The sequence below is a fragment of the Porites lutea genome, chromosome 1 (genome assembly GCF_958299795.1).
Source record: "Porites lutea chromosome 1, jaPorLute2.1, whole genome shotgun sequence".
Taxonomy (NCBI): domain Eukaryota; kingdom Metazoa; phylum Cnidaria; class Anthozoa; order Scleractinia; family Poritidae; genus Porites; species Porites lutea.
In genome coordinates, this window is record NC_133201.1 from 8539632 (window position 1) to 8563419 (window position 23788).

At 38.2% G+C, this 23788-nt stretch overlaps 2 protein-coding genes across 2 annotated transcripts in view; one reads left to right on the forward strand and one right to left on the reverse strand.

Moving 5' to 3' along the window:
• The first annotated feature begins 9903 nt into the window (after positions 1–9903).
• LOC140942172 (uncharacterized) lies at positions 9904–13432 on the forward strand. Its single transcript, XM_073391169.1, has 4 exons — positions 9904–9944; positions 10808–10856; positions 11880–12521; positions 13139–13432. Exons 1-4 carry the CDS (start codon positions 9904–9906, stop codon positions 13430–13432), a joined length of 1026 nt encoding a protein of 341 aa, XP_073247270.1.
• A 5143-nt stretch (positions 13433–18575) lies between these two features.
• The window catches only part of LOC140942270 (uncharacterized), a 32175-nt gene continuing 26962 nt past the window's right edge, over positions 18576–23788 (reverse strand). Inside the window, exons 19-25 of the mRNA XM_073391260.1 lie at positions 23607–23732; positions 22914–23036; positions 21981–22106; positions 21267–21368; positions 20705–20779; positions 19195–19226; positions 18576–18926 (exon numbers count right to left, since the gene is read on the reverse strand). Coding sequence (XP_073247361.1) covers positions 18576–18926; positions 19195–19226; positions 20705–20779; positions 21267–21368; positions 21981–22106; positions 22914–23036; positions 23607–23732 — 935 coding nt within the window. The remainder of the gene's footprint in view (positions 18927–19194; positions 19227–20704; positions 20780–21266; positions 21369–21980; positions 22107–22913; positions 23037–23606; positions 23733–23788) is intronic.

Genomic DNA, 23788 nt, shown 5'->3' on the forward strand with positions numbered 1-23788 from the left:
TGATAACATCAAGCGATATCAACTTAGGAAGAAACTGAAAATTGATGTCCCTCGTTTTAACATCAACTACATGAGGAACTCTGTAGCTCGTAGAGGAGCAATAGTTTGGAACACGTTGGTTCCTCAACTCAATGAAGATATAGACAATGTTAAGAAATATGCGATTATGGCAAGACGGTCAAAGGCTCTGCTACACCTAGATTTCGACTGTATCTCCCCTCAAACATTAACCAGAAGGGAGGAAGATTTTAAGTATAATTAGTGTTAATAATTAGTCGATACTAGAGTACCACCTTGTACTTTAGAATTTTAAGCTTTTATCGTTTTAGACTTGTAAGTAGTAAGTAGCTATATGATTTTAGCTGGTGTATATCCTATTTATTTTCTAATTCATTAGTTATCTTATTTAATTATTTAGACACGACCCCACAAGCGAAGCGTCGCTTTAATACTTATAGTGTATAAATAAAGATTATTGATTGATTATTGATTGATTGATGGCTAAGCCAATCAGAGCTCTAGAATTGCATTATGCAATGATTCTGTTTCTAATAATAATAATAATAATAATAGTAATAATAATGATAATAATAATATATATATATACCAAAATTTCTTTATCAGTTATAGTTATATTATATTGTATTGTCTGTTCTCTCTCTGTGGCTGTCAGGAGCCTATGGCGCCTCCTGTTCAGATTACTGAACCTTTCTGCAGCCATTGTTGAGCGGAGTAGCCTGTGTACAGACGCCCCCCCCCTCCCCTCGGAAAAAAATCGGGGAGAGAGTGAGTCTCATAGAGACTTTTGTTCCTGGCCCATCGTAGTTTGATCAAAAATAAAACACAAACTGCGGTGATAAACATTGCGAGTTTTCGCATTTTTATAAACTTCAGTGCCGGATAAGACTTTAAGATAAGGGGGAAGCCCGGTCATCCAGACCCTTAGATAAGGGAGGGGGGCGGGGGCGGTCTCCCAAAAAATTCTTTTTGGCCCTTTGGGTCTCAGTTTGGTCTAAAAATAAGGGGGGGCCCTCCCCTGGATCCACCACTGGACTTGATGATTAGTATGCCATTCAACATATAATTTCAAAAGTGATCTAAAGTGACCGTTGAAGACAATGCCGAGACTATATATACAAAATATTTTACAAGGGGCACTGGAAATAAGATTAAGAATTAAAAATTCTTAACAGTAATGAATACAAAAGCAAAACAGCTAAGAAAGCATCAGCTTTTCACTGCTGATGTTGACATTAAAAGCTGGCTTAAGGTTTTGTATAAACAATGTTGGCTTTATCTTACAATGATAATCTGTTTTGCCAGATGCTGAAATTTCCAAATGATCCCACTTAATTTTATGTGAAATGGTACCCGCCATGCAGGGTGGCAGTGACATGGTCAGCAATAGCTGAGGATTGATCATGTTTTGGTCGATTTGGTTAAGTGTTGTGTTGTGTCTTTTGTCTGTCATTCGTAAACAATGGCTAATTAAAACAGTGTAACTACTCTGTCGTCCAATCAGCGCTTGTGACCGGATTTTAATTCCGGACAGATTTTACGTCATCAGTATGGAATTTCTGTCGCTGAGCGCTGACGTTCCTCCTCTCGAAACGTCTCCAGCGGTCTGGAGCGAGGAGAAACGGCTGTTTTCGCAGGCTATGAGCGGAGCCATGTTTTCAATTGAAGCGCTGAAAAGGATCTTCCTCCTGCTGCGCCTGACTGCACATAACCTCTCCCTTGGAATCTGTTTTTGACTCGCACCAGCTCTTTGTCAGTTCAACGTCCAAATCGTTCGCACTGCTAAATACGCCTTCTTTGCAGCCTATTTTTCTTCTCGCTTTTTAATTTACGGGTGTCTGTAAAACCAACCAGGAACAGGCCCGGAACAAGCCGAAACACCTCTCTGACGGGCCGGACCCCCCGGAACACCTTAATTACAAAAATTAGGCAAACAAATTACAAAAAGAAACCCTACAAAATTATCAATGAATCAAAAAATATCTTTGATCTGTAACTGAAAAAAGGAGATTGACTTCTGAAGATTTTAAGAAAGTAGTCCGTTGCTTTTATACGAATACTTACCAGCCTTTTTGTCTGAAATATAGCTGAAAGAGCCGCTACTTAAGTCTAGAAAAAAAGGAAAACAAAAAGAAAAATAAAATATCTTCTAAATAAATATCTGGCCAATTTGAAATCTACCGTGTTCGAGGAGTATAAATTATAAAATTCACTTGTCTTGCTTTCTTTTACTCTGATATTTTGTCTTTGATTTAAAAAAATATATATCCTAGGTCTTAGAGTTTCATTTTGATTTTCCAGCTGTTTGTTTCTTTTTCTTTCGAGCGGTAGATTATACGTATTGCATCCCGGATCATTCTTTGTTCTGTAAGTGTTTCTTGGAAGGGGGCACACCCTTATTTGGCCTTGACGGTAAATTGCCCCTGAGCAGGGCATGGTTTTCATTTCCATGGTTTTCAGGGCTTAAACCGGAATCCTTCACAAGAATGTGAAGGTTGGATATAAGCTGTCAACATTTGTGGTACCTACAACTTTTTTCACCAAAAAATCCAATTCCACGATGCTAATTTGTAAAATTAGTTCGTTCTGTGTACGAAACGAACCGAATCATACAGGGTCCAAATATATGGCATCACTTTTCTTCTCACGGGGTTTTTAAAAGGCTTAGGCGGCTCAAAGGTGTGTTCGGAGCATTTGAATGATTGGCAATATCTCTCGCTAGGAGACCTAGAACAAAATAAATTTTTTCCCAAAGGTAAATCTTGAGGTTTTTTTGTGCCTTAACGTTAAATTATGGCCACGTGACATGTCAAGTGACCAAAATTGAAAATGAAGGAAATTGGTGAATTGGTGGCTAATTTACTTTATTTAGATAAACAAATTGGCATTTCTGAAAGAGGATAAACATACCTAACTTTCTACGTTTGAAATGAATGTACGCGAAGTTTAAAATTAAAGTTTTGAATAATTCAAGATTAAATTTGGGAATTTAAAATGGTGTTTTCCTTCATAATTTTTTATTGAAGTGCATGGACGGTCACTCAACTATATTTAAGAGAAAAAGGCTGGTAAGTATTCGTATGAAAGCAGCGGACTACTTTCTTAAAATCTTCAGAAGTCGTTAAGTGGCGTGGATTCATTAATCTGCCCTAATATCCGTTTTCCAGTTACAGATGAAGGATATTTATTGATTCCTTGATAATTTTTCAGGTTTTTTTTGGTTTTGTAATTTTTTTTTGTAATTAAGGTGTTCCGGGAGGTCCGACCCGTCAGGGGGGTGTTCTTGGGTGTCTTGAGGGTGTTCCGGGGTGTTCCGGACCTGCTCCTGGTTCTACAGACACCCTTAATTTACTGTGACATACTGCCCTATAAGAATTTGCATAATTACAGGAAAAAAAAGAGTCTTTATAATTTTAACCGGAAATCGACTCCTCTAGTCATAGCACTCTCCTCTGACCAGGAAATTTATTGACTTATGTCTCCATTTAACCTGTTTATTTATTTGATTATTATTGTTTTTATTCCTTTTTTTTCAAATCAATAGGCTCTTAGCATGACTTGATCATGTGATCAACTTTCGGTAAATACGAAAACAGTTCACTTTTGAAAAATCTAAATTTTCAGCCGTACATCTCAAAAGTAGCGATCGCAAAGGCCGCCGAAAGTTGGAAGCATTTGTATGAGAAAAACAACTTTTGCCATCCAGTCACGCTTGCATGGCTCTCCATACAAATCCTTGTAATTTCGAAATTTTCAAAAACTGTCATGAAATATTTCCTTAAGCATTACAGGTTTCAAATCTCCTTTGAATTCATAACAGACAATTTGAGCCGTTAAATGTGTAAGAAAAAGATCACTCGACATGCAGTTTAAAAATTTTAGAATTTACACGAATTTGTATGGAAAACCATAAAGCGTGACTGGGTGGCAAAAGTTGTTTTTCTCTTACAAATCCTTCTAACTTTCGACGGGTGTTGCAATCGCTACTTTGGAGATATAGGGCTGAAAATCAGTCTCATGTTACCTAATTTTAATATGCTCTTTCAGCTTGTGCTAACAACATTTTTCAAAAGCGAACTGTTTTCGTGTTTTACCGAAAGTTGGTCACGTGATCAAGTCATGCAAAGAGCCTATTACTTGGATCCCATATTCCGTTTATTCCGTTTCCCTTTGCCAATTTACAGTTCTACCACGCGAAACCGGTTTCAACAGGTTTCAACCGCCATGTACGTACATGTAACGTACATGTGACTTCAAGCTCGATAGTGTGCCGAACAAACCCTTCATGCTACACGCCTGTACATATTAGTAGGCTGGAACAGTAGTTTATGCTCTGTAATCCCTTAATGTCAGAAGAGAAGCTGTGAAGGACATTGAGGTCGACAGGTGATCATGGCGTTTGCAAGTAAGTAATCGTATTACAGAGTGGAAATTACATGGCCGCGCAGAGATACGAAATTTCTCTAAGTTCGAGTGAGCTCTTCACGGATTACTCGTGAGTAAAACGAGTAAAATTTTGTCAACACGAGAAGAGAAATTTCGTATCTCTATGGCAAGCCGATTGTAGCGTTATTCAAAACCTGAATCCAATGAAATTCAATTTCAATTCAATATCAATTCAGTGAAGTTCAATTTCAATCTAATGAAATTCAATGTCACTTCAGTGAAAATAAATTCAGTTTATAATTAATTCTGAATTCAATGTCAGTTCATTCAATTCGATGTCAATTCAATGAAATGCAATGTCAACTCAAAGAAGTTCAATTGCAATTCATGTCAATTCAATGAAATTCAAATTCGATTCAATTTCAATTCAATGTCAATTCATTTTCAATATTCAACTTCAATTCAATGAATTTCAATGTCATTTCAATCAATTAAGTGCAAAGCGTCATGCCATATAGGGGAATCACGCTCTTCCAGCTCTTCTCGCCATTTGCAGGTAAAATGGAGAAGCAACTTGGAAGTCTTACTGCTTTCCTGGGTGAATGCAGTAGAATAGTTTCCCAGGTCTTGGATAGTAGTGATTCAAGCTCAAATGGCAATGTGACACAGGTTTTACCAGCAAATAGCAGGAGAACAGCCAGCAATGTTTCAAGTGCAGTCGAACGAGCTCGATCTATACTTGAACATAGTAGAAACAGAGGGCTGTGTTCTCGCTTAAATCAAAGTGAACGACTCCCAGACATTCCAACCCTCCCAATTTGATTGAGAGTCTTCCTATTTGTCGTGTTGCCTCCCGCTCTTCCCATTGTTATCAGATCCTCCCGAGTTATCCTGAAATTCTAAAAACAAGGAAAAAAATGGCTAATCTTTAGTAAAATTTTGGGATCTGGGGGTAAAACATTTCATGTTACATTTTGATGAGAATAAAGACCTTGTAGAATAACTCAGAAATGATGCTAAAATGCAGAAAAAGGCACTTGAGAGAAACTAAATTTGAAAAATTTCCTGGGGGCATGCCCCCAAGACCCCCAGGGCTAGAGGCTTGTGCTTTCGGCGCTTGCATCAGCTCTTTTGAGGCTAACAAAAACTCCCCTTTTTTTTCCTCAGAAGGGGTTGGAATGCCTGGACTCTGAGCATCCTCCTCTTCTCCAAGTCTTGGTAGTAACCGAGGAAATTGATAAAGCAAAAGAACCTCGCAATCAAAACCATTTGAGATTCGCTCTCCTCTACAAAGCAAGAACATAGCCCTCTGTGTCTACTACGTTGAAGCATAGATCAAGCTCATTCTCGAGACTGCACTTGAAACATTGCTGGCTGTTCTCCTGCTATTTGCTGGTAAACCCGTGTCATGTTGCCATTTGAACTTGAATCACTACTATCCAAGACCTGGGAAACTATTCTAGAGCATTCACCTAAGAAAGCGGCAAGACTTCGAAGCTGCTTCTCCATTTTACCTGCAAATGGCGAGAAGAGCTGGAAGAGCGTGATTTCCGTATGTAAGATCTACGATGCTTTGTAAGAACCTTGATGCTTTGCAGTTAATTGATTGAGACGACATTGAAATTCATTGAACTGACATTGAATTTCATTGAATTGAAATTGAACTTCATTGAATTGACATTGAATTTGTCTTATCTTTTATATATCATGTTATTCAATATTTATTATATTTTTATGTTGTGTCCCCAATTAGTGTCAGCTAAATACATCGTCACATGAATAAAGTTCATCATCATCATCATCATCATCATCATCATCATCATCATCATTCAATTGACCTGGAATTTCATTGTCAAATTGAAATTGAATTGATACTGAATTCCATTGAATTAAAATTGAACTTTATTGATTATTAAGTTCGCGATTCCAATCTACTTTTTCAAAAACAAAGAAAAGAGGGACTTTACTCTCTATCTGGGCTAATGCAGATGTCAAGAGTTAAAAAATAGACATGGACAGACATACATGTAAACATACTTTATCTGTGAACGCTGGTTGGAGTAGGCAGCCAGAGGCTGATGGGGACCTGCCTCCTAACAATAAAAAAGTTGTCAAAAAAAAATCGTTGTCATATCCGCACTTGATCCTCGCAGAAACCCAAGATGCGAAAATTGTTCCATCCAACAAAATCCTTTTACGAGTCTTCCGCCTAGACTGAAGCTTCGCTGAGTTTTTGGCGAAGATTTTCTTGTGGCCACTTCCTGACCTGCAGCCGCTATGAGAGGACATTTTGTTACCTTCAAACAGTTGACCTCAAATAAGCCTTTGATCAGAGTACAGACTGTAATTGAAACAACATCACAGTGGAACCTTCTAAAAGGACTGTACAATAGTAATGGAAGTATAACTCTGCAAACTGTTAATGGATGGCTGAGATAAATAACAATAAACTCTTGATATTGAATCACCTGCAGAACTTGAAAAAGTTGGTGAACGTTTTCAAGATGTAACGCTTCGTCGCGCACATGCGCAGTGTGTGACATAGCCCCTTTAATGTAACTTAGAAGATCTTGAAGCAAGCCGAGCCTTTTGATCCCACTTCAAATCGCTGTAATTTGTGCCTGTGGGAAAAAAATTTTATCATTTGCAGACTCTATCTGGTGAGCTTGTAACTTCCTGCAGGCATGCGCTCAAATTCTTCTTAGCAGCTTTACATCTTCTGTTGTCACGCAATAGTTTATGATGCAAATTCTGTGTACGCATTTGTTGTCTTCGCGTATGTTGTGATGAACTCTTTATTGGCATTTTTTTTATCAAAACTAAGTAGTAAAAGTAAAAGTATACAGAGAACTGTCAAACATAGCAAGGGACAGGGAAGCCCTTCAATTTGATGTCGATCAGTTACTTATCCTGGGCATCTAAATGGCAACTACTCTTTAATCCTGATAAATGTGAAGTTTTACGTAATCGCAGAAACGAGACTTCTCCCTCCCTGCATACTCATTGAGTACGAGCCTTAAAAGTGTAAAGTGCATAAAGGATTTGGGCATTATGGTTTCTTTGGATTTATCCTGGAGTGAACATGTTAACATGACTGTTAATAAAGCCAACAAATTATTGGGTTTGGTTCACAGAACAGTGGGCTCGTTGAATCCCGACCACGCGTTCTCTACGTTATACAAATCTGTCGTATACCCGGTTCTTGAACATGGTGCTCCGGCCTGGATCCCATATTTGGTTGAAGATGTGCTAGCATTAGAAAGAGTTCAGCAAAGAGCCAGTCTCGACTTGCTCTCAGGCAAAAACGTGATGAGATGGAATTATTACGAAGATCGTTCTATCTACAATCCCGTCTATTCCAGATAGTACTGTTACAGGTGCATTGAAGCCTTTTTTCTGTCCCATAAACCTAGATTGAACTTAGCAATAATTTAGAGTTTGTTTATTTTTTTAATAAAAATTTAGAAGGAAACAATTTAATGATGGCTATTGTGGAATAATTATGTCAAAGCCAGCTACACATACTTGGGTGTCTTGAAAATAAAGAGCCCAAAGACTCCCAAAACTTGAAAACAAAGACCCCCCACTCTTTTTTACATATTTTTTTTATGCGAGGGGGAGGGGAGGCCTCTCTTGTACAATAATCGGAAAATTTTAAATTAAAAGTTTAAGTCTTCTGTACTCAGGCGCTCTCTTTTGTTTTTGTCACTTCCCTGCAAAATTGTCTTTTTGGGATGGCGGAGTTTGTTGTTATCGAGGGGGGTGGGGATGTGGGGTGGGTGGGGGATAGGAAATTGAAAATAGACTTAAATATTGAGTAATACTACATCATGTGCGTGGAAATTGTCGAACCACGTTCAGATTTTTTTCAGGCCTTCCTTTTTCTTCCCCTTTCCCCTCAGAAAAGCCTGATACTCAAGCTAAATCTAAACTAGCTATCCAATCCATTTACAGTATGTGAAATAAACACCTCATAAATTGTTGCTAGCTTTAATCCAGCTGAGTTGAAGGATGCAAGAGTAACACCTATTTTTTAAATCAAGAGCAAGGATCGATGTGAATAATTACTGACCAATCTCAGTTCTTCCGCTGGTGTCAAAGATTATGGAGCGAGCTATATTCAAGTACAATTCTTGGCTTTTTTAAGAGAACTCGACTTATTGTCAGACTACCAATCAGGTTTTCGAAAGAACACGGTTCGCATGGGCCTTGAAAAGTCCTTGAAAAAGCATCACTCCCTTGAAAAGTCCTTCATTAAAAAAGTGTTTTGCACAAAGGAAACATTTGAAAGCACAGCAATATGTAAATTTTCTTAGTGATCGTGAAAGTGTGTTTTCATATAATTTTGGTGTTCCTGCCATAGTTCATGTGGCGTTAATCGAAATACCCATGTAGGAACCATACCTTTTTGGTCCTCGAAAAGTCCTTGAAAAGTACTTGATTTTTTTCCCCCAAATTCTGTATGAACCATGAAGAAGCATTCTACTGAAACTGCAGCAGTTTACCTCACTGATAATTTATATTTTGGAAAATATGGATAGGCAAATGATTACAGGAGCTGTGTTTATTAACTTGAAAAAAGCTTTTGACTTGGTCGACCGTGAATGTCTGCTTTTTAAGCTAGAACACTACGGAGGTATCTCAGTTGATATATCGTGTTGGTAGATATATCAACCAAAAGATATCGCTTGCATGTTGGCCGACAAATCAATCCGACAACGTCGATGTCAATTAAAATGTCTCTGAAAAATAGACTGCGCATCCTTTTAAGCTTTTTCGCGATTATCCTAATTTGCCATGTTAGTTCAAAAAAGGGAATCTTGTTTGGTGCTGAAGATAGGTGACCGCGCCTGATTTCAGACAGAGATGGTTGAATTTATTGCCTTGCCAATCCACACTTTATTTGAAAGCCATTAGATCATTATTCTTGGCCAAAACAAACTCCACCGATTTAGTCTGTACACAGAGGCTGCAATTTATACAAAGAAGCCTCTGAGAAGCTGGGGGTAGAACAGGTATATCTGTGCTGCTCAGCAAACATTACTAACCCAGGGCCGATATATCGACTAAGATATCGGTAGTGTGTCAGGTGACATATCAACCGATATATTGGTCAAGTGTCGGCCAATTTATGTCAAGTGATGTATCGACTGAGGGGTGCACAAATTACACAAGATCTGGTTTTAGTAAGGTTTAATAGTCATTTAAGGCTGTTCTGGGCCCAACTAAGTATGTTTTCCAGTTCTTGGGGAGTTTGATCTTATGCCCTGCATTCCTGCATCCTGCATTCTATATGAACTAATGTGACTATTCATTATTTGTTTTAACAGTGGAGAAACTTATTCAGGATATGGATAGCGGTGACAGATACAAGCACCTTATCCACCTGGTACAAATTATGGAAAGTGAGAAGGTTATAAATTACAGGGAAATAACCTGTGGGCTGTTAAATAAGTTTGAAGAAAGTCGCGGTGTAAAGTTTACCGAAGAGGAGATAGGATGTCTGTGGCAACATATAATCGCAGGGCAACAACAGGAAGGTAACTCATCCCTTTTAGTTTTTATCTTCAATAATTTAGTGTGGCTAAAATAGCATCCTTGTAAAGGGTTGGCTGGTAGGACCCCATCTACAGGTGTATTGTAGATTGTCATCTTGTGACAGAATTTTTCAATGACCAGGTGTTTACACATTCTTAGCTGTAAGTTTACCTCTTTGTAAAAATACAGTATATATAACCAAATTTCTACAACTGTGTTAGATCACTATGTAAAGTCATGTAACTTGTGTCAGTTTGAAAGGTTAATTGAGTCGGCTCAACCATAGATTCTGGATTCTGGATTCTGGTGGGCACCTTTGATGATTAATCAGTGTAAATTATTTGTTATTATTATTATTTTCAGTATTATAATTATTGTTATTACACATTCATTGGGTCAATTCCACATGAGAAAAGAAAAAATGACCAGTTTTGAAATAAACTACTGGGGATTTTAAGTGCATAGCCAAACTGCATAAGGACTGAAGTTTCAAAAATCATCAGGGCGTAAATGCAGATCCACCATTCGATACTGAGGGGGGTACCCAAATTAAGCGACTACTAAAAGACTCATATTCCGGTAATAATGAATGCAATAATCTTTTAACCATAATTCAAACAACTGAGTTCAATGAAGATCAAAATTAATGTAATATGAAATGTTTAGTTCAACCATAGCTTTCCATTAAAAACCACAACTAACATTACCGCTCGGCTTATAGTCGAATAAATACGGTAACTTCCATTTTTTCAGAGAAACCAGTAACTGCCAAAAATTGACATGGACATTACGTAACATCCGTAATAATTCTGTGTACATTCTTGTGTAATGATTGTTTTCTTGTTTTTTTTTTGGGCTCCAACAGCAAGAAACCAGTAGAAAACTCAAATGAGGATGTGAAGAGTAAAATGGAGGTATGGTACTGGTACGGGGGGGTGGGGGGGGGGGTACTCCTTACGATGACCAATACAGGGAAGCTCCGCCCAAAAGGGGTACCTTTTTCAGGCTTCAGGCATATGAAAGGGGAGGGATATCACTAGTTGAAGTATACAAAAGGGTAGGGAAATCTGAATTTTATGGCTCAAAAAAGTCAAGAAAAGTAGATATATTTTGTTGATTGATTCCGATTTAAAAGACAATGCATTTATAGCAGTTTAAATAGACACAAAGTTCTAAACAAGTGAAAGGGGTACCATTTGTCAATAGAGGGTATATGAAAGGGGTTTGACTTTGGGGCAGAGCCTCCCTGTATAAATATTTGTTGAGTACCCCCTGCCCCCCCACCCCCAATAAAATAATTTAAAATAATTGCTTGCTTTTTGGGCAAGCTGTTGCTGAAGTTTGTCACCCCGAAGCAGTCTTGCAGGCTTGCCAACCCCCTATTTCAACAACCTTTATTTTGTCTCACTTAATGTTGCTTGGTGACAATAAATTAACTAGTAATTAAAACGTGCTAGCCCAAAGGGTCACTCCACTAGCCCAGGCTTTTGGACAGCACTTTTGTTTTCCCTCATCATGTTTTTTCTCACCCCATCATGTCTTTTCCCACAGTTTTCAAGTCATTGTAAAAACAATTCAGGGGCAAATCTTGCCAGAATTGAAGCAAAACTTTGTGTGGCTGAGTGTAAGGCTTATTCCTTGTGAGCAGGGGCCTCATTGAAAGGCCCTTGCTAGCCAGGAATGAGCCTTTCTTGTCAGCTGGCAGTAGTATCACCTTTAATTATAATACTGGATGTACATGTGTTCTCTTTTTCTTTGCCCACTGAACCGCATAGTATTTTCTATTTGCATCTGTAAACCCCTGCTACTCCCCCAACTGAAAATACTACTCCTTTCCATATTGTCCTTATTTGTTTTCACTAGAAGCTTTCCTTTTTACACGTGATTGAGCGTCTTAGGTATTATTTGTATACAATGGATGCTATTAATTTTGTTAGAACAAAGGTCATGGTGGGATCCAGTCTGCACAACCACAAGAGGATCATAATATTCTCCTAACAGTGGCAAATGAGGCAGAGTTGATCAGACGCAAGTTGTTAGAAACGATGCCACCTGAAGAAATATGGGAGGAGACAAAAAGCCCAGTCAAGCTTACCACTGGGTCAATGTTGGGCGAAGGCAGATTCGGTAAAGTCTTTCAAGGAACAGCCCAGGTGGCCATGAAGTTCCCAAAAGAAAGGGGTCGATCAGATTTTATAAATGAAGTAAGATTTTTAAGTTGTTTGAAGCATCCAAACATTGTAGCCTCTCTAGGCACTTATTCTGGGACGCTTCTCATGGAGATGATGGATGAGAACCTCCATCATCATATAAAACGAAAAGGTGGCAGCCTAAGTATTGACTCCATAATGGACTTTGGATTAGATGTTGCAAAGGGCCTGGAGTATTTGCAGCAAATTGGCATTATTCACCTCGACATCAAATCTAGAAACATCTTAATCAATAATAATCCAGAAGTCGCCAAATTAAGCGACTTTGGATTGGCAAAAGTGTTAACACAACTAAACGTGACATCTGAAGTTCTCCATTATGATGGTCAGTTGTTTGACATGGATCCTATCTACCCTCAGTCGTTTAAGGTGAGCAAGAGCAGTCTTTTTGTTCATTGCTAATTTAAGTTTTTGCTTAGTGGTTTTGTCATAGGTTTACTTGAATTATATTTGCTTGCTTTCACACTTGATTGAAGTTGTAGTTAGGTATTAGAGGTAGCTTATGACCAACTTCCCAACAGACATTGAGGGATGCAAACGACTTCGTAAACGCTAAAAGCAATGCAAGAGAAAAACCTGACTGCTCTTAGGGTAGAGGAGAGCAAAAGTAAATAAACAAAACTAAACTTAATCACCATACAATTTACTTCCTCTCCTCACAATCAATATTTTCACTTAATGTTCATGTTTAATGCTGGTGGTAAAGAGCTTTATGGTCTTTTAGGTCAAGGATGCCGTTGTAACTTTAGCCTGGGACCCAGCTCCACAGTGGGGAAAGGGAAAAAGAATTTGTTGTTTCACCCCCTTTTTTCCTTTTTCCTCACTGTGGAGCCTGGTCCCAGACTATTATAAAAACATTTTAACTGTTCCTTTCTGTTTTACAGTTTTTTGTTAAGTAAAGTAAAGTAAAACTTAATATCCATAGGGTAGCCCAATCAGCTTTAAGGCTAGTCTCCATGTATTTACCCTTCTACTACTTATTTCAGACGGATATCTGGAACTTTGGATGGGTTCTCTTTGAAATGGCGGTATGTCGCCCTCCTGATTTTGTCAAATTGTCTCATCTGGTTAAGCAATCGAATGGAAGATTCCCAGACCTTGATGAGCTGGGGACAAATTACACCCGCGGGGTCGTTCCAGGCGGTCGCCGTAAAACATTCTTAAAGTATCCAGACCTGAACGAGCTGGTTACTAAGTGCATCGGGATCGTCCCAGGCAGTCGCCCTGAAATATCCCAAGTAATAAGCATCTTGAAGGAATATTTTAAAATGTCTCCATAAAAGTAAGTCCTCCAGTTTGTTATTGTCATAGTCTTTATTGCATTTCAAAGGACAAGAGCAAAATAATAAACTGGGCATGTAAGTAAAATGGCAAGGCCCAGGGACCAGGAACCCGGGGGGGGGGGGGGGGGGAATGTGTGTGTATATGTGTGTGGGTTTGTTTCGGACGGCTGGAGTAAGGATATTTTACAATTATTCTTTGAAATCGAGGTGAATAGTGGCTAAATATTGCAGCGAGATAAATATTCCTAAAGCCACTATTCACCGAGATTGAAAAGAAAAATTGTTTTAGTATATACAAACGAAGTGATCTAAACAAAATCAGAGAGGAAACCATTAAAAAGTACGATTTGATTGACGGATAAAATCACGCGAAAGTTTAAAAATATTTTTTTGCAGAATTTCCGTAGCCTCCTTGGCATATTTGTGACAAAACTAGCGCACGCATTCTGGAGCCGTTGAAAGCGTTTTACTTGATAAGCTGGTAATTGATTAAAACAATACCGGCACAATCTAGTTTTGAAAGAACAAGTCTCTCCAAGCCCCCGCTGTCGCTTTGCTCGCCGATCTGATTTTTTCGCGTTTGACTCCGTTTTTTGTTTTTTTCTCCCATTGCGGAGCCTGGTCCGAGGCTAGTTGTTTCCTCACATTGTAAGGAGCTAGAAAATTCAGCTTTCTCAATGCAGCGAAGGTCCCCAAGCATGATGCAAGAGTTTTGGTGATATGTTTAATGTTCACTCCATGTCATGTGTTTGCAAAATGCTCTCTTAACAGTTTAGTGGTTTGAGCGCCTTCCAGAGGCACTCCTTAACTCTCCTTGGCATTTGACCGGGAGCGAACGGTTGCTTTAGCTGTCGCTCGTAGACGTTTGCCTTGTTGATACTGTTAGCATCCATTTGGTCTTCGAGGCAATTAGCGCGTAGTTACAGTCTGAATAGAGTAGTTCTCAAGGGCGTGTTATAGCACAATTCAGTTCAGTGATACCTTCGTCCAATTCACAGAATTTCGAATGAAGATAGAGAGTTGTATCATCGGCATATTGAAAACAGGGGCATTGAAGATGTTTTTACATTATGATAATTACAATCTGTCGATGATGTTAGCGCGATAGGTTTCTGCTATACTTGGTTGAAACTTAGACTTCCTAAGATGATCTTTTATTGTTGGTAGTTAAAATGTGCTATATTATATTCTAGCTATTAATTTAACTGACTGTACCCCTTTTTTGTTGTCTTCTAACTAACTAGACGGACTTTTAACTGTTTTCTATAATTGCAATATCGTGTTTTTAATGTGGTTAATGTAAATCACTCTTCATAGGGTGAAAGAGAAGCCTTGCAGTGCCACAGAGCCAACTACCGCTTTGAAAATTAATCGCAAACATCAGGCTTGTGTAAGCATCAGATTGAAGTCCCCGCGAGGTCTGCCTTTGGCATATGACGATCTAGTACACTTGAAGTTCTCAAAGAGTTCTCAGAAGAGGCGCTCGGTGCTGTAGGATTTTATAGCTGGCGTGATTACCGAGTCTTAATGTCTAAAACGTTTTGTTAAGGTAAAACCATGGCGATAGGCCTTGTTCAAACAAGGTTGGTACAGAGTCTTGAATTCCTGAAAAAGTCTTGAAATTTGCCTAGTAATTTTCCAGACCTGGAAAAAGTCTGGAAAATGGAGATAAAGTCTGGAAAAGTGCTAAAAAGTCTTGATTTCTTTCAAGTTACAGCAAGTGCTTTATAAGTAGAATTGTTTTCTATTGGTCAAATCTTATTCTATCTCGCCTGTACGTTTGCAGCGCACCATGAAAAAAGCTTTGTTCCTGCGGTTTTTTTAAGTCTCTATTTATTGACTATTTGATCACCTTGAGTGTGGAAAAGGAAGCATTGTTTTGGAAAAAAAGTCTGGAAAAAGTCTTGAATTTTGGGTCCAAAAATCTGTACGAACCCTGTTCAAATTTAAATTTAAATGTTTGTTATTGCCCTTAATGTAGTTCATGTGACAACCTATTATAGGAAAGTGTCCAGAACTGTATAACAGTTGTGCCCGCGTGCACTCTCTAATTCCAAGAATCCCCGGAGATTATCACATGATCTACAACGAGAGAAACAGCTAAACCTAGTGAGTAAGGTTTATTTCAGAATAACCAGGATAATGCTCCAGTTTCGTTTTAGGATAGTGTAGTGTAGGTTAGAAACGGTGGTGCTTCGTCGTCTCGGTGGGAGCGCTTTTTTGTTTTTACCGTATCAACTCAAATAATGAAGAAGAATATTTTTGTGGTTCGTTTTAGGATAGTGTAGGTGTCATAATAAGGTTACTGAACAGAAGCCGTTTTTTGTATTTTTGCAAGGTTTATATTGTCTTGTATTTAAATTGTTTTTTTGTATAATTTGTATTTTTATAAAACTTTACATACGGTATCCCTTTATGTTTTCCAAAGCATTCCTTTTTACACCCATTTTTATAGTTTTCTACTCGAAAAATAACCATATCAAGGGAGAACTGTGTTATTGAGTGTTATAAAAACAAAATGCAAGTTCTTGTTATTACTTCGGCCAATTATAAGCGTGCTGATAATTAAATAAGCCAATCAGTTCTCGAGGGAAGTACGTCTAGCTGAGCTTAGCTGGCGCCTAGCGTACGGGACTTACGGGAGGGGTAGGTGGCAGTTTCCCAGATACATACCCCCCACAACCAATTCTAATCGATTAAAGAATAATTGGAATTAATTGGAAGTCCAAATTTATTGTCATATGTTTTATCAATTGCCCGGGTAATTGGTCATTTTCACGATGACGTCATATGACAAAAGTACCAGAATTTATTTTGTTTTCGCATTCTTGTTTTAATTTGTCAATCCTGCTGAGGTTTCAAGAAAAATGGCTGAAATTTGCACAAGAAAACAGCAGACTAACGGATTTGGTAGTTGAATGTATTAAAATGCTGCTATCGTGTAATTGTCTTATTGAAAATCACTGCATTAGGGGGTAAATTTGAATACAGCATGAAAGTTTTCCTGATAGTGTATCATTATTGTATAGTGTAAGTAGGTGGTATGATCGTGTGGGTCAGTGTAGTCCTGAAAAGGACTGATGTAGACAGTGACTGACATTTCGATAACGTGTGCAGTAGTCATCTTCAGAGTCAAAGAGAGTTTTCTTACGTCGGTCGATGGTATTAAATGTTCGTTATTGAACTGATTGGTCAATTAAGTCGTGATGTCATTAATATTTGTTGTCTTTCAGTTAAGCCGTGATGTTATTAGGTTTGAGGACTCTTAATATGATTTGTGCGTTTGATGTGTTTAATACCATCAACTTACGCGATGCAACTCACTTTGATTCTGAAGATGACTACCGCACAGGTTGTCGAAACGTCAGTCACTGTCAGCAACAGTCTTATTCAGGACTACGCTCTTCCGGACGATTATGCTCCGCGTACTTAGAAATTATGAAATGACTCGTGAGTTTAAACCATTCACTGTTGTACAGTGTAGTAAGTATGTATATACTCGTGGATCAACCAATTAGACGAAATACCGTACATGATCTAATAGACACCCTCTCTCAAATTAACGCCTCTTACGCTGTTGTGTTTTTACCAGATTCCTCTCTCCAACAAACGCCCCCTGTCTCACAGACACCCCTCTCGACAATTGCTCCAAATGCTAAAAATTGATAGCGAAACAGAGCAAAATCACCCAAGTTATTCAGTTTCTCGCTTGATTTAAAGTTTACGCATTACCTCTTGTTCAATGGATGGACTGGATAGTCTGTTATTTGTTAACTGTGGTGATATGTTTGCCGAAAGCATCTGAGTTTTCTGAAGTTTGTAATAGTTATCAAAATAACCGACTCTCTCTCTTTGGAACGCCTACTATGTATTCAAACGCCACCGCTGGGGCTCCTAAAATTAAATAAACGCCCCGGGAGAGTCTATTAGATCATTTATGGTACCCGTCTTAGACGGATTCGTCTCTAATTCTATATATTCGTCATTAAGACGAAGGAGTCTATTGCGTTTATTTATAAAGTTGCTGATGCGTAGCATCGAAATTAAGATTTTACTTTATACAATGTATAAAAGTTCGGTTTTGTACTCCATGGCCCAGTGTTTGGAAGGCCGACTATCGCCAACCTTGGGTCAAATTTTAATCCGCGTTGCCGTTTGTTTGTTTATTTGTTTACTTTTTTTAGCAAATATAAAATTGGAGGCAAAGAAAATTGACAGGAATTTGCTTTGTAAGCATTGAACGTATCCACCGTAGTGGAGAAAACTATCTGATTTAACAGTTTACGTATGTCAGGTTAGTCAATAGATATTTTAAGTCAGTTTGTGTCAACATAGTTTTTGTGCACTAGGTGTAGAAAATAAATGGTATATTATACTAAATTTTAACACTCACATATCTGAGGCTAATTTGGATGGACCATTCTTAAATCAAAGCATAAAAATATTAGATAATTTTAGGTGTTCATATAGTCATAGCTATTTTTTATATAAGATTTCTAAATAAAAGGAAATTATTTACTTTAGTTTGGAGCATCTTGTGTTTTATTGGACTTTTATTCTAACTATCCAACTTTCTGCCAATGTTTCACTACTAATTCAGTTTCTTAGTTGCCTTCCAAAACATTTCATTGGAGAGCTTTAAGTAAGCAACCGGGAATGCGACGGCTGCAAGAACTTCAGTTAAAAAAAACGAGTTCGCGCTTTTACAACTTTTATCATTGTCACTCCATCTCTTTCAATTTGCAATTGTTGTCGCATTATTGCAAAACTAAAACTATCAAAGGTAATGTTTTTCACTGATAACATTTTTATTTAGGGAAGGCTTTAAATCCCATATCAATAGTCTCCTGTATCGTACAATGGGTGTCCAACCGTTCTCTTGCCAAAAAAATAAAATGATCCGATTTTAAGTCGTGACCAGGTACTGAAAAAAATAATGATGATGATGATGATGATGATGGTGGTGGTGGTCGTGGTGGTGGTGGTGGTGGTGATGGTGATGATGATGATGATGATGGTGATAATGGTGATGATGATGCTCCACGGCAAATACCCACAGCTGGTGAAACAGGCTGACGTGGACCACGACAAGACCCAGAGATGGCTAAAAAGAGCTGGCCTCAAGGCAGAAACTGAGGGATCAATCATCGCTGCCCAAGATCAAAGCCTTCCAACACGCTGGTACCACCACAACATGCTCAAGAAGCCTTATGTGGACCCAAAATGCAGACTGTGCGGCCGTTTCGGAGAGACCATTGACCATCTGGTCTCTGGCTGCCCTGAACTGGCTAAAATTTAATACATACACCGCCACAACAAGGCAACTGCGCACATGCACTGGAAGATTTGCAAAGAGTTTGGTATTGAGGTGAAGGAACGATGGTATGAGCATGAACCCAAGGCTGTCACTGAGAATGACAGCGTCACCTTTCTGTGGGACATGTCCATCCCCACTGACAGGACCATCGCAGCTAAAAGGCCGGACACCCGGCTAAAGAACAAGAAGGACAAAACCTTCCTTCTCATAGACATGACTATAACTCTCGACACCTCGACTAGGACAAAAAAATCCTAAAATACATGCCTTGTTTGGGACAACCCTGGAGGACAAAGGACAAAATGCAAGCCGTTTTTGTTTTAAAGCCATTTTAATATTGGCGACTGTAGTAGAGCAAATTCACGTAAAAGTCATTGCTTTGTAGACTTCGACTACGAACAAAATTCATCAATCAAATCCGATCAATCCGTGCAGGCAATACCCTGTTGACAGACTCACACGGAATTGTATACCCTGTTTAGGACAGACTCACACCAGATTATACACCCTGTTTAGGACAGAGAGGTCAAAAACCATACCCTGCCCAGCAGCATATCCCCGTATAGGCTATATAATGAAGTACCCCCCGGGGGAGGGTGTGTAGTATCAAGCAATCACGTGCAGCAGACATTATAGGGCTTGAAGATGTGAGCAGTAGGTTTCGAACTTCCAGTGAGTAGATTCATCGCTATGGAATATAATCAGCAGTGGAAATTTAATTCGTTCAATGAATTATAAGGGAATCCGGATTCCGCAATCCGAGAAATTTTTGCTTGTGGAATCCCGGATTGGGAACTTTTTCTTGAGGATTCCAGAATCCTGGGCTTTGGAATCCGGAATACAGCTCAAGGAATCCAAAATCATACTTCTAAAGATTAGCATCGGGAATCCAAGTTCCACTGCGCGGAGTCCAGAATCCAAGACGGTCTTGGATTCCCTTACGTGGGGCGGTTTAATGGTTCCATTGAATCATTTTTGTCTGCGGTGGTTTATTGTGTCGCGATTTGAAAAAAAAATGTGATGTAAATCAAAACCACGAAATTTTCAATTCCTTTACTTCTAGGCAGGGTGGGAACATAACGCGTTTGGAAGTCCTACAAAATTTGCAATAAGCTTCGAACAGTATTTACATTAGTATTGAACCAAATCAATACATTGAATGCCCGAGAAATCTGCTCATTCAAATGAAGTCTGCTTTTGGATGCGAACTTATTATATGTATGATTTTTTTTTAAATAAAAGCGCTCTTGCTAAATAATTTTGAATTGACAACCCCTATAATTATTTTTTCTTTTTGAAATCAGCTCTTCGATGGGAAATGACACAATAAAAAAAACGTCGTGAACTTGAGGAATCTGCTCTTAACTTATCTACAAGTCTAAAATATTACAGCTGAGAAACTGAAACACATTTTTATTTGTCAAGAAAACATGTTACGGGAAGGTTGAGTTACCATACAGGGTACCGGGTGCTACAATGATGCATGGCGAAAGGTAGCGAAAAATAGAGACACCATGTACCACAGGAACTCCAGTTATTTATTCGATATCTTTAGAAACGCCATTTCACATGATTTCATTTTGAAATATAAAAATCTGTTAGTAGTAGTTAATTGTTGATTGTCAAACAGGTATTTTCCCGGTTTTACGTGAAAGAGCCATTTTCTCGTTATGGACATTCAAACTTTTTACATTAGCCAGTGCTTCAGTTTTTTCGTAAACTTGAAAACAAGTGAATGCAATTTTTCTTTACAATAAATGTCGTAGCAATGAACAACGGCGTTTCATTATACTTGACAAGTATTATATTTAGTATCGCATCACAACTCCGAGGGACTTTTCTCAGCCAGTGTGCTTCAGTTTTAATTAATCTAAAGATTTGATCAGAAATTTTGCAACCGGAATTTTACTCATTGCATTGGAAGTAGAAGAAAGCTCAAAGAAAAGATTTACATCCGAACAATCCAGCCATGATGAGCATAAAGGGAGACTGAAGAGCCTTTCCTGATCCAAGTAATAAGAATGAATCTAGAAACGAAACCGGAAAGAACATTTATGAGATACATTGTCATTATTCACTTTGAAAGAGTCCATCATTTAAGTCACGTGATACAGTGATCTCACCTTTCGACTATTCCCATTTTAAATCCCTCCTTTCATTGGATAAAAACTACTTACTAATTTTCTTACTAAGAACCTCCTTTAATAAGACTATCTCGTTCATTAATATAGCCATGAAATTTTTATGACCCTTTTAGTTCATGTATATTTTGTTCTCATAAGACTTGGTAGTGTTTTCGAAGTTGCAGAAGGTTGTACGATATCTCTCAAGACCAACCGCTTGGGATATCTGTCACAAAAGCTAAAAGACGTTTTATCGTTTTATGATCCGGCTGGTAATATGAATTCAGCGCTTGAAAATGTTCCCCAAAGCAACGTATAATATCAAAATTGTCATCAAAGTTACTATAAAACTGTAATCGTAAGCGCAGTTTTTAAGATTATAGCAACTTGCCTTCGTAACACTCATTGAACGGTCCAAGGGAGTACCCAGGAAGGCAGAGACACTGTCCATGATGACAAAAAGCATTTTCTCCACAGCTTACACCGCACTTCTCTACAAGAGAGGTTTCAAAAGATTTAATAAACCATGCACTGCAGCAAGAATGAGGGAAGTATATTGAACACGACGAATCATATAGAGATTTGAGTTAGCAGTGTGTTTTACATAAGGCGTGTGAGTAATCAATGACAGTATACTCTCTTCGCTATTGAGGGATCATAGGCCACTCCCAATGAGAGTTTACAATAACAACAATTCAAGAACTTAACTTCAGTAATTACACTGACCCGCAAGTAGCAACTGCTAATCTAGGCTGGATAAACGAACAACTGAGGGTTAATTGTTAGTAAATATATTATTACATAAACACAGAGTGAAGGAGACATCAGACGTCAGATTTCGTTTTCCATTGCCCCTTTTTCGTAAAAGTGGGTCGGTCGGTCATGTCAGGACAAATCACGGGGGGGAGGGAGATTGGGTACAACTTACCTCACCTTCTTTGAAGACCATTACCGTGAATGCGGTTTTTATTCAAACTCCAGGAAAGGTTAAGTCTATACTAAATTAAGGCTTTCTACTATCATTTACAAATTTTTAGGGCCCTTTAACGTCTCACCTAAAGTATTTTTTGCTCTATGTGCGTACAATACGTGATTTGATGATTACCTGCACATGTGCCTTGAGCTGTTTTATAATAGCCCTCCTTACACCTGCAATCATATCCACCGAGTGTATTTTCGCAGTTTGACGCTGAGTCGCAGGTGTAAGTGTTCTCCAAACATTCATCAATATCTGAAATATAACAAGAAAATGCAAATGGAATTCATCCTATTACTTTAAAGTAATTACAGAATAAAGCGTCTAAGATGGAAGAGATACTTTCTCATCAGTACGTTTTATACAATTTGTAGATATTTTTGGCACGAAAGATTTTCGATTTTAAGCCCAGCCTTATGGTCTGAAATATTGGTAACAAAAGTCCTGAGTCTTAAGAGTTATGATATAAAATATGCAAACCCTAATCTGACTGGACTAGCTAGATTTTCTACTAGTCCTCAGCTGCGAAAAACCTTCTCTGGAACAACCTCGTCCCTAGGGCTTTTTACTAAAAAAATGGGAGGGGACCTGGGGACGAGGTTGTCACTGGAAGCCACTTATTGTTTTTTTCAAACAACATTTATGGTCTTAAACTAGAGTAGCAGATGCTTGCGTGCTCATGAAAGTTACCAACAAAAGCCTCTCAAAGTTGTTGTGTGAAAGAAAGTAAAATGGATAATTCCTCTGGCATAACCGCCGATCGAATTGGGCGTGGATTTTACAAGATATTTCAGCTAATAGTTATCCCTTACGGGGATGTAGCTTGATTTGAAAGAACACTCAAATATTAAGAAAAACCGAAGCACGTAGTACCTGGAAGCTTGATTGGTGTCAATGATTGATAATGTGTTCTAAAATAGAGTGATCATTCAATAAGAGGGATCTTAACTCAATTCGTTAATAGGGCATGGAAAAGTTTGGATTGAAAGACGAATTAGTAAGGTGTAATCAATAAAACATTTAATGTTATTATCACAGAAAATACCTTATTTCGTTACTCACCTGTGCAGTTTAACGTGTGATTTTTTGAGCGAAATCCCGCTTGACAGGCGCACGAATAAGAGCCATTGGTGTTGAAGCACAAAGTGTTAGGACCACATACATGCTCCCCGCACTCATCTATGTCTGCATTATACCGAGAAATATTTTTGAAAAAGAGGCCAACATGAGGAAAATTTATTTTTTTAAATAACATATTGATCTTTTTAGCTGACATGATATAAGAAAATAATCAGTAAAGGTAAGGTCAAACGAATTTCATTATACATTAACTCCTGAATTATTATAGGTTCATCATAATCTTGATATGATTCTTGATAGCGTACCTATCCTATAAGGGAACGACCTGAGGTATATTTTTGTACTAATACTAAGTATTACTTCTGAGTAACTGAAAGCAAAGATTAAGAATATCAGGTTTTGGACAAACGTTTTGCGTTTGGGTTGCACTATTAATTCCCTGTTTAACATTTCGCCGCCTCACTGTTCTCCTCTATAAGCTGAGAATTGCAAAGAATGGACTATGTTAGACCTAAATTTCGTATTCTAAAGATTCGGGAAATTTAACGTTTACTTGTTCTTTTTTGAAAGTAGTCATTCCAATTTGCATTTTCCCGTACTGAACACGGCGATTGGAAAAAAAAATTAAAGTGTGGACTTCAGATAGAGTTAACTAAAGGGTTTTTTGTTGTTAACCTGGGCATCCCTTCGTTTCTTCAACATAGCGGTAGCCTTGAGGACAAATGCAGTCAAACATTCCTAGCATATTTTCACATCTTGCCACAGTTCCACAAACAGACTTTTCCTTACATTCGTCTATATCTGCCATAAAAAAATAGATATAAATAATTCACCAAATAAGTTCCCCTATAAAAAAT

What these genes read in the sequence shown, in the direction of transcription:
- LOC140942172 (XM_073391169.1), top strand. Translation starts at nt 9,904, where the DNA reads ATGTCTGTGGCAACATATAATCGCAGGGCAACAACAGGAAG. An exon ending in ATGTGAAGAGTAAAATGGAG is followed by an intron (nt 10,857 to 11,879) that starts GTATGGTACTGG and finishes TAATTTTGTTAG; the next exon opens with AACAAAGGTCATGGTGGGAT. An exon ending in TCTACCCTCAGTCGTTTAAG is followed by an intron (nt 12,522 to 13,138) that starts GTGAGCAAGAGC and finishes TACTTATTTCAG; the next exon opens with ACGGATATCTGGAACTTTGG.